Source organism: Balaenoptera physalus, assembly GCF_965194825.1.
Source record: "Balaenoptera physalus genome assembly, chromosome: 2".
Lineage (NCBI taxonomy): Eukaryota > Metazoa > Chordata > Mammalia > Artiodactyla > Balaenopteridae > Balaenoptera > Balaenoptera physalus.
The window spans coordinates 43,241,732-43,259,482 of NC_138883.1; the positions used below are offsets into that span (position 1 = coordinate 43,241,732).

General features: G+C 43.4%; 1 protein-coding gene across 2 annotated transcripts in view; it reads left to right on the forward strand.

Moving 5' to 3' along the window:
• The window catches only part of ARMH4 (armadillo like helical domain containing 4), a 151,500-nt gene extending 150,609 nt beyond the window's left edge, over positions 1 to 891 (forward strand). For both annotated transcript variants that reach the window (XM_082450378.1, XM_082450377.1), the window contains exon 8: positions 143 to 891. In XM_082450378.1, coding sequence (XP_082306504.1) covers positions 143 to 211 — 69 coding nt within the window. In that variant the 3' untranslated portion in view covers positions 212 to 891. The remainder of the gene's footprint in view (positions 1 to 142) is intronic.
• The last annotated feature ends 16,860 nt before the right edge of the window (positions 892 to 17,751 follow it).

Sequence of the window (17,751 nt, forward strand, 5' to 3'; positions counted from 1 at the left end):
ACTGACGTGCCCAGCGGTTCTGATTAGCTGCTGCAGCTGCTGCCTCGGCTTGGTTTGTTCACGTGTCTTTTAAAGGGGGCCTGTTCCTCAGCTTTGCTCTGCGGCAGAAAGAGTTTAATGCTTTTCTGTTTTCTTTCCCCAGCAGAGAGAATTCAACAGCATGCAAGATCGAGTAATGCTCTTAGCTGACAGCTCTGAAGATGAATTTTGAATTGGACTGGAATTTAATTGGAAGAGTCAACGACCTTATTATTTTATTTTTTATTTGGGTGCAAAAAACAGAGAACAACATTCTGCCATACTGGGGCTGTCAGGCCATCAGTTTCATTATCTGCTGGGTAGTAGATTTTTCTTGTACTGAGCAGAAAAGGCATGCTGTATATGAACTGTAATATGCAGTATTTGTTTTTATTCTGTAGTGCATTTTCCACAACCATGGGCTACAGCTCGTAAATATGCAGCATACATGTTGTTCAGTAGGAGTTGCTAGGTTAGGTAAATATTTTGTATTTTTCGACATTGTCTTGTCCTTGGTTTGGATTACATGCGCTGAAGTATAACAATTATTGCTGCCAAGGCACACTTGACTCTGAAATAGAAATCTTAACAAAGAAGAACTTGTGATGACTGTTCTACCTACTTGAATCCCTAGGCTTGTGGGCCATGGCACATACTACATTTGCATCAAAACTAGCAGCAACTCAGAGTGAAATCTTTTTCATCAAGAAGATCTCTCAGCACATTAGGATATATATAGATTTGTTTGTACCTTACATTATGTACTTGTCTCCTGGTTTTTATTATTTTTCCCCTTCCCTTTTATTCTTATTCTTGGCAAAGAAAAAATGCACTAGAAATAATGCATTAAATTGACTCTCGGTCTTAATGTAAGCTTGCTTTCTTAAATCGTGTAACTGAGTCCAAAAGACCTATCAATAGATTCTTACAAGTTTATCATTAAGAGACGTCCTTTTTTGTGTATCATTGACTTTGTCAAGAAGAAATAAGGAAGAACTCAAGAGGAAAAGGAGGCTAGATAAGCTCCCAGAGCATGTATCTCTGCCATTTGGCTCTGTGCTTGTGTGGCTACCATTCTGAATTATTCAGAATGTTGCTTTTCTGCATCTGTGGTCTTGGCCATGCAATGATTGGGCTGCCATTGGTCCTCGTTTGGCTTTATTAGAAAAACACATTCTGTGGTAGGAGCAGACTCAGGGGCTAGAGTCCTGGCACATGACGGAACTTATGAAAAACCAGCCTGTCTCAGGGCATCTCACTTTGGGCGATGCTGGACTGTGTTAGATCATTTCTCATTTCCCTTGTAACGTAATTCCTTGCCCTGTCTTTTGCATCTAGGTATTTGGGACTTTCAGGAAGTAGAGTTTTTGGGTAAAGACTTGGCTCGTTTGCGTGGAAGAATAAAGGTTACTAATAATACTGTCCATGGTGCTTTACACTATGGAGAACTTGTTCACATTTGTTGGAACCTGCTCTGCTGTGTTCAAGGCAAGCTGCACAGTTATTTCTAATAGCCACTGTGTGACGTAGGTGGTATGTTTTTATTCTCCCTTTTGACTGAAGACAGAGCTGAAGCAGAGAAGTGAAATGATTATCCAAAATTATACCCAGGAAGAATCAGGAGTAGGACCCTTGGACTCACAACCACGCGCCCCTATCTTCAGCTCAGTGCCCTTTCCACATACTTTGGAGGAACCAATAACATTTCAGAGTCTTTCTTTAAAACCAGGGTTCTAAGGAAATAGCTTCTTGGTCCAAGAACATGTCAAGAAAACATTCCTGTAAGCCAGCTATTCACTTCTCACCTCTTAGGAGGTGAGCACAGTGTAGCATTACTGCCTTTGTGTTCTTGACAAGCTGTTCGTAGGGAAAACACAATAGGCCGCTTCATGCAGCATCATGTGGATGATACTGATGGCCACTAACACCTCGGGCTACTCTTAGTCTGTAGTGTTAACTAGACCATGGTTAATAGGTTGAACCTTCAAACTATAGTATAATAAAGTCACCGATGACAGACATAGAGTCAACTCTATTCTAACAACTAAGCTTAAATATTTAAGCTGGCGGTGCTGATAGCTGCAGCTTCAATTGCTAACACCTTCCGCTCTGAACTGAATTGATCCCATCAGAACGGCAGGTGTCCCACTGCAGGGGCAGGGTCTGTGTCTTATTCTCATGGTGGTAGGCAGTATTTCCCAAACTCTGTGGCCCCGAAGCATTGCCTCGGATACTTGTTAAGCATACATATTCCAAGGCTCCTTCTCAGACCCACTGAATCAGAATCTCCAGGGCAGGAGCTTGGGATTCTCCTGTCCAGGCAAGTTTGAGAACACAGCTAGAAGAGCTCTATGCAGAGAACAGCTTTTCCTTATTTAAGGAGACAGGGAGAGCAGGCCCCTGGGGAGAGACCCTTTTCCTAGTCAGCTATCCAATCAATCACACCTGCCATATTGGAGAAAGGAAAACAAGAGGAAAGAGAAAATGGCAGAAGCTTCTAGAGAAAGGGTGGAATGCTGGGACAGCTAGAGAAGGGTTCCTCCTGTGCCCCTGATGTCTTTCTCTAATCAGAAGACAGTACCTTTCTTTTAAGCCTCTTCAGTTTTTCCTCTCCTGTAAGTTGCTTCTTTCAGTAGCTGCTGGCTTAATTTATATGCAATATTTGGAGTTAATTAGTATCCCAGGGAAACAGATTCCCTTAGCAGTGCTTTAGCCTTGGCTTCAGCTCATAAACTGCCTCAGATGCAGTCTTCCAGAAACATTTTCTTAAAGTACCTGTATCTCTTACACGGGTCAAAAATGTGGGGAAAATTTTTAAAGCACAGTTTTAGAACATATTGAAAGTAGTTTTAGCACGGTCAATCAAAGCTGGTTCTTTTTTAAAAAAATTTTTTTGTTGTGGTAAAGGTCACATAATATAAAACATGCTATTTTAACCCTATTTAACGGTACAGTTCAGTGGCACTAAGTACATTCACATTATTGTGCAACTCTCACCATCATCTATCTCCCGAATTTTTCACCTTCCTAAACCGAAACTCTGGTTATTTCATTATTTATTTTTTTAAAAAAGGCTAAGACTTCAAAGTCAAAATGTCATAGAGAGATGCCGGGTGCTTCTCTCCATGAAGATATCTTCTTCACGTGGAGCCCAAATGAAACCCCTTAGTGGGGTCACATCCACGACTTGGGGGAGAAGCATCAAATCATCCACAGGCATCGTGATTTCTGTGGATATAAATAATAATGTTTCTACCAGATGCCAAAAAAGCAACTTTTGGGAACAGGATATATTATTTGGCACAAGGTTTCAGCTGTGTGACCTTTTGGCAAGATAGGCTTTGTTCTGACTACAAGGAAATCTGAAAAGGTAGGTTTAAAACTGAAAGAAAAAAATCTCAGGAGTTCCCCGGTGGTCCAGTGGTTAGGACTCTGCTCTTCCACTGCTGGGGGCGAGGGTTTTATCCCTAGATGGGGACCTAAGATCCCATAAGCTGCGCGGCACGGCCAAAAAAAAGAAACCAAACAACTCTGCTTTTTAGGGTATGTGAAGGTACAGTTACAAGTGAATAACTATGGGCAGAAGAAGATGGAAGAAAAATCATAACACAAAGCAGATGTAAAAATGGCACAAAACATTAGACAGTGCTAGAGGAGGCTGAAGTTCTGAATGCACCGATGCTTGGAAAAATGATAAAGACAAGTGAGGAGAAGAATGCAAATGAGGTAGACCAGTAGCAGGGGAAGGGGCTATAAATCTACATGAATCTATAACTCTCCATCCTCTCCATGCCCTAGGTAGAGCGGACATGGATGGGAGGGAATTGAAATCCAAGATCAGCGAGATGAAAGGAGCTTGGTTACCTTAAATAAGCTTAAGCTCAGTTAAGTACCTTTCTTAACTATGCAAAGTTTGAATGACTGAATATGAATTTCTAGGAATAGGAAATAATTTGAAAACAAAATAATAGTGTTGACTTTTACTAAAAGCCCCTTATTTGTACACTTAGCACCTCCCATAACATACATACCTCTTTTGGGGAGGCAGCCATTAGACTAATAAGCTGGGGATGGACCGAGGAGAGACATCTAATTATTTGCTTTGATGATTATCAACTTTGGCAGTCAGCATAGCTGGAGACATAATTCTGTGGCTTAAATTCTACATGCAGAAAGAATCATCGGCATTTATTGTGTAAGCCACTGTTAGCTGTATAAATGCATTGGCATTATCCTATTTTGGGTATCTAACTCCCTATTAATTAGCTCAACTTTCTATTGTGTGTATGTAGGATAAGAGAGGAAGGGAGGAAGGAAGAAAGAAGAAAGGAAGGAAGAAAGAAATTTCCCCCAGTCAACAGCAGCAAAAGAACAAAGAAACAAATCACATACTCCTTTGTTCTACTTTGCTTAAAAACACACATGAAGTATTGGGGTTAAAAACCTCTCAAATAGTCCACTGAGTAAAGCAAAGATCTTAACTTTCCCTCCTTAAAAAGCAGCAGGAGCAATAAACAAATAACCATTAATAATTTGCAATATAGTGTATAAATTCTCACCCTAAGATTGTAGTCTCCAGATCCAAAGTTCAAGACTGATTTTGCTGAGAAGTGAATCTTTTGTGGGATAAGGATGGAGGGACTGAGAAGGAGTCGAAACAGAAGAATTAACTGCAGGGGGGGATATCCTCTTATTTTTCTTCTCATGTTTCACAGGTAAGGGAACAGAGAACAAGCAGAATGGAAGGCAAATGGAATGCTCTCTTGGATGATTTTATTGCCTTTGAGGTGGGCAGAGAGGTCAGTTGCTCTGGTCTTAAAAATCTGAACCTGGCATCAGGTCAGAAAACTGGGTTTTTATTAACCAGTGTCCTGTGCATCTCAATATTTTCTTCCTAATTCACAGTGAAATGAAGGAACCAATTGCGTTAGAGATGTTTCTCCAGCTTTATGCCTCACAGCACAGCCATAGAGTTTGTATAGTTTCAGACTTTGTCATGAACAGATAGACCAAAATATACATGTAGGAAAGTATAAGCACAGTCTTCCAAAACAGAAAGATATTTGGATACCAGCTGATTCAAGCCTTTTCCAAAAAGGAATCTTGATACAAAACCTCCAATGATCAGTTTTCCTTATTTCTTTCTTTGTGTAAGAGATAAAGGAAAGGAGAAGAAATCTGAAATGGTTCCGTAATGGAACTGATCAAATCCCAAAGGTCTGCGTCAAGGGGAGTGAGGATGGTTAGAGAGTCTATCTTTGGTAAACCAAGAGCACTGAGATGTTATTTCTTCTTATGGAATCAGTATTTACTGAATGCCTTTATTTGTGTCTGGCAGTGTGTTAAGAGCTGGGGGAACAAGGATAGTATAAGACACAGTCCATGAAAAGTCCAGAAAGAGTTATGGACTAGTGGAGGAGGAAGTAAATGGACCATTTCATCAGAGGGACACAATGGGATCCAGAAAAGTAGCGTCTAACCCTGCCAAGATGAGAGATGTTTCTCCAGAGTCGGTAGCATCAAACTCGAGGCTAGAGGGTGGAGTAGGGGTTAGTCAGGTAAAGGGGAGAATGGGATGAATGCTCCAGCCAGGGGAACCACGTGTACAAAAGCCAGCAGTGAGAGATGGAGTAGTTAAGTATGGCTGGAGTGCTGGGGACACTAGGGAAGTGAGGGCTGGGGTTGGTGGTGTGGGAACATACACTGTAAAATATGAGGTTGATCCTGAAGGGTCTGCTAGGTCATGCCAAGGAATTAGGACTTTATTCTGAGGGTATTTAGAAAGTCATGGAAGGGTATTTTTTAATTAATTAATTAATTTATTTATTTATTTATTTATTTTTGGCTGTGTTGGGTCTCCGCTGCTGTGCGCGGGCTTTCTCTAGTTGCGGTGAGCGGGGGCTACTCTTCGCTGTGGCGCGCGGACCTCTCACCGCGGTGGCTTCTCTCGTTGCGGAGCACGGGCTCCAGGCACACGGGCTCAGTAGTTGTGGCACACGGGCTTAGTTGCTCCGCGGCACGTGGGATCTTCCCGGACCAGGGCTTGAACCCGTGTTCCCTGCATTGGCAGGCAGATTCTCAACCACTGCACCACTAGGGAAGCCCATGGAAGGGTATTTTGCTGAGAAGTGATATGATCAGGGTTGAGTTCCTGGGAAGGCTAGACTGGTAAGGTTAGAGTCAAGGGCTGGTGAACCAATGCAGGTGAGAGATGACCGTGGCCTGGACCAAGGCTGCAGGAGTGAATGTGGACGGGGAGGATGGGTTCCAGAGGTGTTCGGGGTGGGGAAGCAGTGGGACTTGGGGGTTGGTTAGAATTTTGGGGATGAGGGAAAAGACAATGGTTGAAGCTGACCAGGGTCCTGGCATTTCTGAGGCCCTGTAGATATCCTGGAGTCCAGTGTCCCACCTTCCAGAGAGACGGACCCTGTGTTATCCCAGCAGATGCAGCCTGAGAAAAATAACCTACAAGTCTGCAAAAAATGTGTAGGCAGCTTTAACTTTCTACAGAATGTGTGTACATATGTGGTCATTCTTTGTAACTTTTAATAGTAGGTTCCAAGGAAAGAACTTTGAATTTAATAAAACTTAAACATTTGGGAAAACCCTCCAAATCCCTTTAGGTGATTATGTTACTTTGGGTGTGCCCCAGGTATGGTTATTATCTGGGACCTGACTGGCTCCCTTGCCTTGTAAATACTAACATGAGAGTTTCTTATTCTTTGATATGAGGACCAAAACTCGGGATCTTGTTTTTCTCTCTCTCTTTTTTTTTAGGAAATGAAATAATTTATTATTCATAAGAACTGATTTTATACACTTACGGAACTGCTTTCTAATCTTTTTTTTTTTGCCAGTTTTACTGACATATACTTGACATACAGCTCTGTATATGTTTAAGGTGTACAGTATAATGACTTGACATACATATACTGCAAAATGATTACCACGAGTTTAGTTAATGTCCATTTCCTCATATAGTTACAAATTTTCTTTTTCCTTGGGATGAGAACTTTTAGGATCTACTCTCTTAGCAACTTTCACATATACCACACAGCAGGGTTAACTATAGTTATACAATACATCTCCAGTATTTATTTATCTTATAACTGAAGTTTGTACCTTTCCACCACCTTTATCCAGTTCCCCACCCACCCCTGCCCCGCTCCCCTAGGATTTTGTTTTTCTTGAAAACAAAACCAAGAAGCTTCTCTCAAGGCTGGACCATGTGAAGATGATGTTGGGGTTTGGATATGCAGCCTGGAGAATCTCATGAACAATGCAGGTTCCATGTCCCTTGCTGAGTGTTTCTGTGACCTTTTGACAGTTGTCATGGATGATCATCAAGTAGTATATCTTCTTTAGCACAGGAAAAATAAAGCAAGTTTTTCACGGTTGCCGTATTAACACAAGGATCGGTTCTGGAGGGCTCAAGGCAACAATGTAGAATTGAGGAAATGCAGAAAAGCATAAGAAGAAAATAATTATCACTTCAGTCTCACCACCAGAGATAAACATTGTTAACATTTTAGTCTATATTCTTCCAATATTTTTTTATATGTAGTTATGATATGTTATATAGACATACTGTTATTTTTATAATTTACATGCTATCTTGTTGCCTCCCTATGGCTACAATTTCTCACGGTTGTTTTAAAAGGACTAAAGACAAAGAAAAGAGCTTGTGAAAATCCTGAAGCTGCATTTGAAGGAACAAGCTGTTTTTTTTCACATTAACATTTATTTGGCATGTGATTGTCAATGACTGCCCAGTTACCTCAAGACACTTCCATATGATATAAATGAAAACATAGTTGAAAGAAGAAAAATCTCCATAAACAAATGCTGGTGGGCAAATGTCATATTCTTGTGCCCAGAGGGATTAGAGAAGGCTTTTCTCTCTTTGCTTTTGCCACTGAAGCAGAATCGTAAGCTTTTATAATTAGACAGTAAGACCGTGAGTGTAGATAATACGTAGTATTGTGAGAAATATTGGGGAAAAAACACACTTATTGATTAAAGGCTCATTCAGGTCAAGTCTTTTGAATTTAATTAGTATTTTTATGGCAATCATTATTATAGTGGAAATTGTTTCCTTGGGTTTCTCAAAGTGTGCGTGTGTGTGTGTGTGTGTGTGTGTGTGTGAGAGAGAGAGAGAGAGAGAGAAAGAGAGAAGGAGGGAGGGAAGGAGGGAGAGAGAGGAGTGAGGGACCGCTAAGTGAGCATATCCTTATGTCTAAACTGGGACATACATGAGACTGAAAGGGGAAACTATTAATAGTTATGATGGGACAACAGACATAAACTAGGCTGGTCCTGGGCAAACTGGGACCTAAGGACATCCTGGGGAGAGTGTATCAGACACCTGTGGTACCACTCCAGATCCCAGCTCTCATTCCAGCCACTGCAGCAGCATCAGTTCTGCAGAGAGGTCCACCAGTGTGAGCAGGTGCAACCTGCCAGCGCCTCAGCTTTGCTCTGATGTCATGGAATGGATTACTCTGGGGCCTTGCTTGGCATTCACACATGTAAAGCCTGGAAATGCAGGAGGGCTAACCTGGTAGGTCTTAACCAATGGGGATGGAAGCCGATGGATAAATGCTTCCACCATTTGTTGTTCATGTGGCAGGTTCTCAGGTTCATTTCATGAAACTCCTCAGATTGTTCCTTAGGCAGGATCACCCGTTGTCCATTGCAGTGCACCTTGAAAACTCATCCTTGTATTGGCTTTCTTCCTTTCCTGTTTCACTCGATCTGCACGCAATACTTTGTCTCAGGCTCTGCTTTCGGGGAACCCAGGCTGCCATAGTTGGGACAGGAATTTTGAAGCGGGCTCACTGGTCGGAGGTAGTAAGGACCCCATTGTTGGTGGGAGGTGGAGTGGTGATACCTGGCCAGCAGCGTCTCAATTATTAAGACCCATGGTGGATTGGGATGGGGTGAAGGCAGAGGCAAAGTATTGGGTTGTGTGGTAGCTGTGGTCCTTAAGCAGTATGGGAGCTCTGGTAACTTTAAGAATTGAGGTGGCTGGGATTTTAGACTACTTTGGAAGCTTTAGAAAAAGAAAATGAAGAAAATGACAGGCTCAGGTCCGTCCATTATCAACACAGGGAATGTTGTGAAAGACTGAGAGATGCCTCTATGGGAGTGTTTCAGGAGTCTCTCACCTGTGTATTGTGCTGAAATTCTGATACTCAAGGTCACCCTCCAAGCAAGCAATTTATTTTTTTTTTATTTTTTTTATTTTTTAAAAATTAATTTATTAGTTATATTTGGTTGCATTGGGTCTTCGTTGCTGCACGTGGGCTTTCTCTAGTTGTGGTGAGCGGGGGCTACTCCTTGTTGCAGTGCGCAGGCTTCTCATTGCGGTGACTTCTCTTGTTGCTGAGCACGGGCTCTAGGCCGTGCGGGCTTCAGTAGTTGCAGCACGTGGGCTCAGTAGTTGTGGCTCGCAGGCTCTAGAGCACAGGCTCAGTAGTTGTGGTGCACGGGCTTAGTTGCTCCATGGCATGTGGGATCTTCCCGGACCAGGGCTCGAACCCGTGTTCCCCGCATTGGCAGGCAGGTTCTTAACCACTGCGCCACCAGGGAAGCCCAAGCAAGCAATTTAGACCCACCAAGATGCTGGCCAAGGGTGAGGGAAGTCTGAATGGGTGATGGAGGGGGAAGATGAAGAAGATTACTATGGTCTTGGGATCAGATGCAACAGCAGCAATGTTCGTGCAGAGGTTGTGGCTGGTGGCCAGCTTGAAGGGGACTATCTACGACACAGGGACTATACAAGGAGGGGGGCACAACAAAGTGCAAGAAACGGATGGCGTCAGACACCTCCTGGGCGACGCTCCAAATCCTCCTGCTCACGCCACTACCGTGGTCACCAGTTCTGTGCAGGCTTCAGGCAGCTTTGTGTGGGTGCAGCCTGACAGAGACCGGCCTCATGCTGTGAGCCTCTCATTTATCTCATACCAGAGTGTCCTGACACCACACCATGGGAAGCAGATCAGTGCTCAGGCATGTGCAACTCACAGGTAGGAGGGAGTTGACATGTGTGAGGCCACCCTTGGCCAGTCGAATGGGGATGGGCGGGAAAATGCTTTCCTTTTCCTCTCACAGGCAGACAGTTTGGAGTTGCAATTTATAAGGCTCCTCAGAAATCCGGTGAGAGTGGGAGCTAGTCACCCATGACAGTGGCCAACCTGATGATGCATCCTGGCTAATCCTTTCCCTCCTTCACTCTTCTGTCCTCCACCTATACTCCTGTTCCCTGAGATCACATTTTCAAACTAACTACTTCATCGAGGCCTTTGTCTCAGTTTCTGTTTTGGGGAAAACCCAGACTAAGACAGTGAGAGAGAGGGACTTCCCCGATGGCCCAGTAGTTAAGAATCCACCTGCCAATGCAGGGGACACGGGTTCGAGCCCTGGTCCGGGAAGATCCCACATGCCGCGGAGCAACTAAGCAACTAAGACTGTGCGCCACAACTACTGAGCCTGCGTGCCACAACTGCTGAAGCCCACGCGCCCTAGAGCCCGTGCTCCACAACAAGAGAAGCCACCACAATGAGAAGCCCGCGGACGGCAACGGAGAGTAGCCCCCGCTCACCACAACTAGAGAAAGCCTGCATGCAGCAACAAAGACCCAAAGCAGCCAAAAATAAATAAATAAATAAATTTATTTTTTTAAAAAAGACAGTGAGAGAGAGAGTAGACGAGTTGAGGGTACAAAACAAGGAAGCACACTGTGATCTGGTATTAAACTGCAGGAGTATTTCAGGACATCAGAACCCAATTTAGTAGTATGATATCTCTAATAATGAAGATGACATATTTAGGCCACATGCGTCCCTGTCAGAAACTCTGTAACCAGAGGATATAGTGATTTTAGAGCTGGAAGAGTCCTTGAATCTCATTTTTAGCTTAACTCCTTTATTTTAAAGAAAAGGAAGTTTAGGCTGTGGGTATATTCCAGTACATCTGATGAAGGGGATATTACAGTATGTCAAACCATCCAGTACTAACCAAAATAATGATGAATATTCCTCAAAGTGTAAAATTATGTACCTAAGAGTCTTGAACACAAAGGAACAGGAAAAACACGGTCAGGATAAGCTTCATTGAAGGCCATGTTCAAAAAGTACAGAAGGCGGGGATATTTGAGAGAGAACAAACCTTTCCAGTAGAGAGAGCTCTCTTGGACTTGTTAAAGTTTTGGCCGTGAAAGAAGGGAACTAATGCATTCTGCATGCCAAGTGTTTGACATAGTCATGTGAGTTGGGCATTATTATCTCCATTTTATAGAGCAGGAAGCTGAGGCTCAGAGAGGTTAAGTGACTTTGTAAGATGAGTTGTAATACAAATACTTTTGATCGTATTCTTTCCATTCATATCTCCTCTGACAGAGGACAGACCCAGTTTCCTCTGTCCTCAGCTGTTCTAGAGTTTATAGGCAGACTTGTCAGGGCTCTAAGCAGAGTCCATCAGAGGTAGGAAGAGACCACTGATTATTTCTTTTGGTCTCTACACCACAAAGCGCCTATGAAAGGAATAATTCAATTTTACATTCAAGGCCAATTTAATATGCCTCGTTTCTACCTTTTTCTTCCCATTCCCAGCTAAAAGTTTTTACTAGATCACTGGTGATAACTTGAGAATAATTTCATTGGAATGGAAAGGATAGTTCCTACCTAGAGTAAAAAGCAAGTTTTTGGCAGGCAAGGTAGTTGTATGAGTCAAAGTCAATGAATATATTTTTACCAATAGTGGCAAATTAAAAAAAATAGCATTCTTAGTGCTTTTTATACGGGATTCATTCATCCATGAATGAATGAAATACACTTTCATTCATTCATTCAAAAATGAAAATGAAATACACTTTCACTTTTTTTGAGTGCCTAGAACTGTGCTGTTTACTATGTTCAGGAGTAGCCACACATGGCTATTTAAATTTAAATTTAATAAAAATTAAATTAAATATTAAAATTCAGTTTCTCAGGCATACTAGCCTTATTCAAGTGCCCAAGTAGCCACATGTATCTAGTGGCTACCGTATTGGCCAGAGTGGATGTAGAACATTTTCATCATCACAGAACATTCTATTGGACAGTTCTGGCCATGCTGGGCACAGTAAGATAAGTTCTGGGGATACAGCAGATCGAATAGATATGGTCCCTACTTCATGAGCTCCCATTTTAGGGAAGAGAGAGATTAAAATATGCAAATAAAATAATAATATATAGTAATAATGCCCTTCTTTTGTAGAGGGCTGTCACCTGAGAGATGTGAAGAAGCCACTGGGAAGAGCAATCAAGGAAGAAGGAAAAGGTGCAAACATCTTAAGAACTTCCCATGTTTCAGGGAAGGGGAGTAAAGAGAGTGTGAGGGCTTTGGACATCTGGCAAGAGAACTGGCCATCAAATGATATCATACAAGGATGTTTGTGAGAGAAGAGTGTCATAACAATATTTGAGAACAATAGTTTTTTTTTTATTTTTTAAAAAGTTAAAAAATTTTAAATTGAAGTATAGTTGATTTACAATGTTGTGTTAATTACTGCTGTACAGCAAAGTGATTCAGTTATATATATATATATATATATATATATATATATATATATATATATATATATATATATATAGACATTCTTTTTTAAATATTCTTTTTCATTATGGTTTATCATAGGATATTGAATATAGTTCTCTGTGCTATACAGTAGGACATTGTTGTTTATGTATTCCATATATAAAAGCTTACATCTGCTAACTCCAACCTCCCACTCCACCCCTCCCCCAACGCCCTCCCCCTTGGCAACCACCAGTCGAGAACAATAGTTCTTTTTTTTTTTTATAATTGACATAACATTGTATTAGTTTTAGCTGTACAACGTAATATGTACATATTGCAAAATGATCACCACAATAAGTTTGGTTAATAACCATCACCACACATAGTTACAAGTTTTTCTTGTGATAAGAACTTTTCAGATCTACTCTCTTAGCAACTTTCAAATATACAATGTAGTATTGTTAACTGTGGTCACAGTGCTGTACAAGCTATCTATCGGCAGGACTTATAACTGGAGGTTAGGGAACAATAGTTCTTAATCTATGCTTGAGAATCACCTGAGGGCTTCTTAAATCACAGACAGCTGAGTCCCACCCCCTGCGTTTCAGATTCAGTAGGTCTGCTGGGGCCCGAGCCTCTGCACTTCTAACAAGTTCCCAGGTGATGCTGATTCTGTTGGTCTGGCGCCTGCAGTCTGAGACTCACTGATTCAGTAGATGAAGACGTGAAAGCTCAGAAAGACGGCGTGGCTAGCCTGAGTCCCCCAGCCAGTTGGTGACCAGAGAGAAAAGGCAGCGGAGGGAAGAGAGAAGAGGGCGAGAGAGTGGAAAGTTTGAGATAGTTCTCAAACACACGTCTTGTTTGCTTGCAGTGGGAGGGGACAGACGGAAGCTGCACTCAGCAATTTTGACATGGTTCCAACGACAGGCAAGCAGGAGCTCACCTTGGCGTGGTTTATAAGGATATTTCTTCCAATATGGCTCATTTCAAAGGAGCTTCTTTTCCTCCAGATTTATTAATCACGAACACAATGCTGAGGTAAGTATATGCTTGACTCAGCTGATTTTAGACCTCTCCATGTTTCTTTAAAATTATCGTATAGAAAATGCCAACCGCTATTTCATGCCTAAGGCACATGCCTTAGAAGTGGTCATGGATCAGTTTCAGATACTGTAAAGTATTCCATCACTTTCAAACGTGACTGTTCCCCTCTCCCCCGACCCTCTTCCTGACTAGAAGACAAGGCCATTAACTGTAAAGGCCACAGGCTTGGGAGAAAAACATCATAATAACAATACTTCACATTTGAGTAGCTACCTGGAGTTTAGCATTGTGTTTCTAAACTTGGCTGCACGTTGGAGCTTTTAGAACTAACCCGCCCCAGCCCTATCCTCGGAGGTTCTGCTTTAATTGGTCTGGGTTATGTGCTGTACACCAGTATTTTTAAAACTTTCTTGAAGATGCTACAGTGCATCCAGGGCTAGGAATCTATGGTCCAGAAAAATGCTTTTACATCTGCTCCCAGTAGGTGGGCAGATGGTAGAAAGTTGATTTAACACAAGAGTTCTCAAACTTGAGCCTGCATCAGAATCACCGGGGGAACTTCTTAAAGCACAGGGGGCCCTACCCCCAGAGTTTCTCATTCAGTAGGTCTGGGTGGGGTCTGAGTATTTGCATGTCTAACCGGTTTCCAGGTGATGCTGCTGGTCTAGGAACCTCACTCTGAGAACCACTGCTTTAGTAGATGGTTCTCAGATTTAGTAGGAATGAAAGCTCAGAAAGATGACATCACTGGCCTGATTACACCCAGTTAGTGGAAAAGAGAGGCCCCAAAAAAGTCTTTAGGCTGAATTCTGGGCTCTTTACCCCCTACGGTGCTTTGCACCTTTAGATGCTTCACAATTGACTTTCTTTGCTGGAAGTGAAACCATATGTATCTTTCCCCCAGACTTCTTGTCTGCACAGTGCAGGTGAGGCAGCTTCTAGCTGCATTATGGAGGTGACCATCTACCTTAATGTGTGACACAGTGACTATTGAGTTAGCAGCTGTTCCCAGAATTTTTCTTATGCAGGGAGAGAGAGCTTTGTTACAGGAAATGCGTTGAAAATCTACTCTGTTGAAGAGGGTGCAGGAGCCAAAGCAGCAAAGAAGAAAATCAAACTGCCCTGCTTTTTATTCTTGAAAAGATGAGGAAAAGGCAGTGAGAAGAGGGCAAGACAGTAGACAGTTGGGTTCTTGTGGGGAGAAGCAGCCAGTGACAAATCCATGGTGGGAGGGTGTCCAAAGGTCTTTTAAAGACAAGGATGTTTAACGCTTATTTGCAGTTGTTACTTCAGTGGAAAGTCTATTAAATATACACATGCCTTTTGAAAAGTGTTTGTGAAAATCAAACCCAGGACTAAGTTTGCTACCAAAATCTCAGACCCTGTACACCAGCACCAAATCAAAATCACGGAGACAAGAGTGGCTTTACCTCTTTGACAAACAAAGGACACCACAGCAGCCTAGTGCCCTCAAGACTGTGTCCTCCCTGAAAGGGTTCAGTGAGTAAAACTTATAGTGTTACAAGCTCAAAACAGTGTTCTTGATAAGGATCGGGGCAGGGGTGGGGTCTACATTCTTCTCTGCTCATAGAACATTTCAAAACCATCAAGACTGGTGTCAGGAGGTCCAGAGATGGGCTCTGGTGGTCTCTGGGGTTATCGTACTGTGATCTTCTCTGTGGAATGAACAGTGCTTACAAAGAAAAGGAGTGTTAAGGAGTGATTCAAAGGGGAAAAACACCAGGTGCCTGATACAGCTTTAACTAACAAGTGATTTACTTTAAGCAATTAGGTGCAAAGGAATCATTAATGAAAGAAAAGAAAAACATATGGAAAGAAGACGTGCAAGTGAAGCATAAGGTGATGGAGACCTAGCTAGTCTGGCCAGTTTTAGCTATAAAAAGTTTCATGTTTAGGTTAGCGTGACCCAGAACACCAACTGGGCTGTATGATGGAGCATGGAGGCATAAAGTGAGTTATTTCAGATGCAGGCAGAGTTCAGAGCTAGGGAGACAATGAGACTCACCAGAGCCTTGGAGGTGATTTGGGCTTGACTTCCACGGCGTGGAATAAGGAGAGGGCCACAGAGGGGCAAGTGGTATGCTGTAACTACTCCAGATCCCACAGGGGTGATCGAGTTTGGCTAACGGCTGGGTGACAATTGGGAGGATGGGCCTGGCCTGGGTTAGAGAAAGGCTTCCCCTGTTAGGTTCTCAGGCCTCTGGACAGGTCATTTTCAGTGGCCCTGACCATTCTGAGAAATTGGGGTGAACTTGACAGTCTGGGGAGAAAGCGAGGCCCAGTACATAGCTCTGACTATGAACCGTATTTGTCTAAATGGCAGCATCTGGCAAAGGACAAAGGATTTGAAATCAGGATCTGGACTCTCTTTCTCCCATCATTGGTAGCCTTATTTGGTGCTTTAACCAATGTAGATAGTGATTTACCATGTGGGTTCTAGAGTCAGACTGCCAGGATTCCTAATTCCAGCTTTACCATATTGAGCTGTGCTAACTTGAGCAAGAAATTCAGTGTCTGCCTCAGCTAGGGTTCTGGCAGGAAGGAGATGGTACACTCAAAGAACTGAACTGAAGAGAGTTTAACAAAGAGAGCCACCCTCGCCTCCGCCGCTCCACCAACCCCAGGTTGAGGAAGGTTCAGGTAACCAGGGATGGATGGTGAAGCCCCCAGGGGCTAACAGCAGGGGGAGCCATGGTCAACTTCCTGCCAGAAGGGAGAAGAGGAAGGAACAGAGTTACCTGAACCTGGGTGGGCCCACACTACCGGACCAGAGCTGTGGTCCAGGGGCCACTGCCACAGCTAGTCCAGCAGGAATGAGGAGGGGGGATAAATGCCCATACCTCCCTTCTCCTGGTTTCCTGTCTCAATTCAGTGCCTGCCATTGGTCCAACTCAACTGGAACCACAGGGGAAAAAGGTCCTGTTGATGCAGTCACAGAGGCCAGACAAATCAGTGCAGAGCAGGGAGCAGAACAGGTATGGAGAGTCAAACAGTATTACTGGTCCAGCTTCAATAAGCCTTAATGTTCTCATCTGTAGAATGGGGATGCTAATAGTAAGGGCGCTTACCTCACAGGGTCATTGTAAATATTACATGAGATGGTACATGTAGGGCTTGTGTTACTGAACACAAATTCATGTGCCTGGTGCACATGAGGCCAAAAAATACTGAAACGTTGGAGTTTGGAGCAGAGAAGGGTTTATTACAGGGCCATGCAAGGAGAACGGGTGGCTTATGCCCCCCCAAACCCCAAACTCTTCGAAGGGTTTCAGCAAAGCATTTTTAAAGGCGAGGTGAGGGAGGGAGGTCGCAGGGTATGTGATCAGCACGTGCACAATTCTCTGATTGGCTGGTGTTGAGATAACAGGGTGGTCCACATTATCAATCCTTAGGCCCCAGAAGGTCCGGGGGCTACATGCTCATGATCATCAAGCAGTTAATTTCTTCCATTTGGTGGTGGTTTTTAGCATCTGAAAAACTCAGGAAATATGCATGAGATACTCTTATCTAGGTACTTCAGAGAGGAGCTACAGCAGAGGATATGGGGGTGGGATCTGTCCCAGGAAGGTCCCATAGTGTCCTGCCTGGTTAAACTCGGAGCATGGTGTCTGGCCCAAAGCACATGCTCCATTGTTGTTAGCTATTGTTATTATTCCACTGAAGGTAACCACTTAGGCTGCAAGGAAGGGACGCTGCTTTTGGGGACTGTAATCCTCATTCCAAGAGGCTCCAGCCTGTAGGTCAAGAAGGCTCCTGGTTGCAGAATAATCTAGGCAGGCTTCTCTCAGGGCACAGGTAGCCGCTTAGTCACTGTTGGTGAGTAATGCGCTGAGTCAGAGGGGTGGCAGCAGCCCTCTCTTCTTCCTCACCCTTCTTTCAGCCTTGCTGACGTTCAGTATGTCAAGCTAGATGAAGACTTAGCCTGTCTGGTGGAGGTGACCAGCTTTATTTATAGACTCGAGCTCTCTGGGGTGAGCAGTCCCAGGGGTGGGGATAGACAATCACTTTCCTTCCCCAAGGAAGGATGAAGTGGTGTGTTCATGGAGAGTCTGGGACTGGCCAAAACTGCAGATTCCGGTGGCTATGGCTCGGGGCTGCCCAGCACGT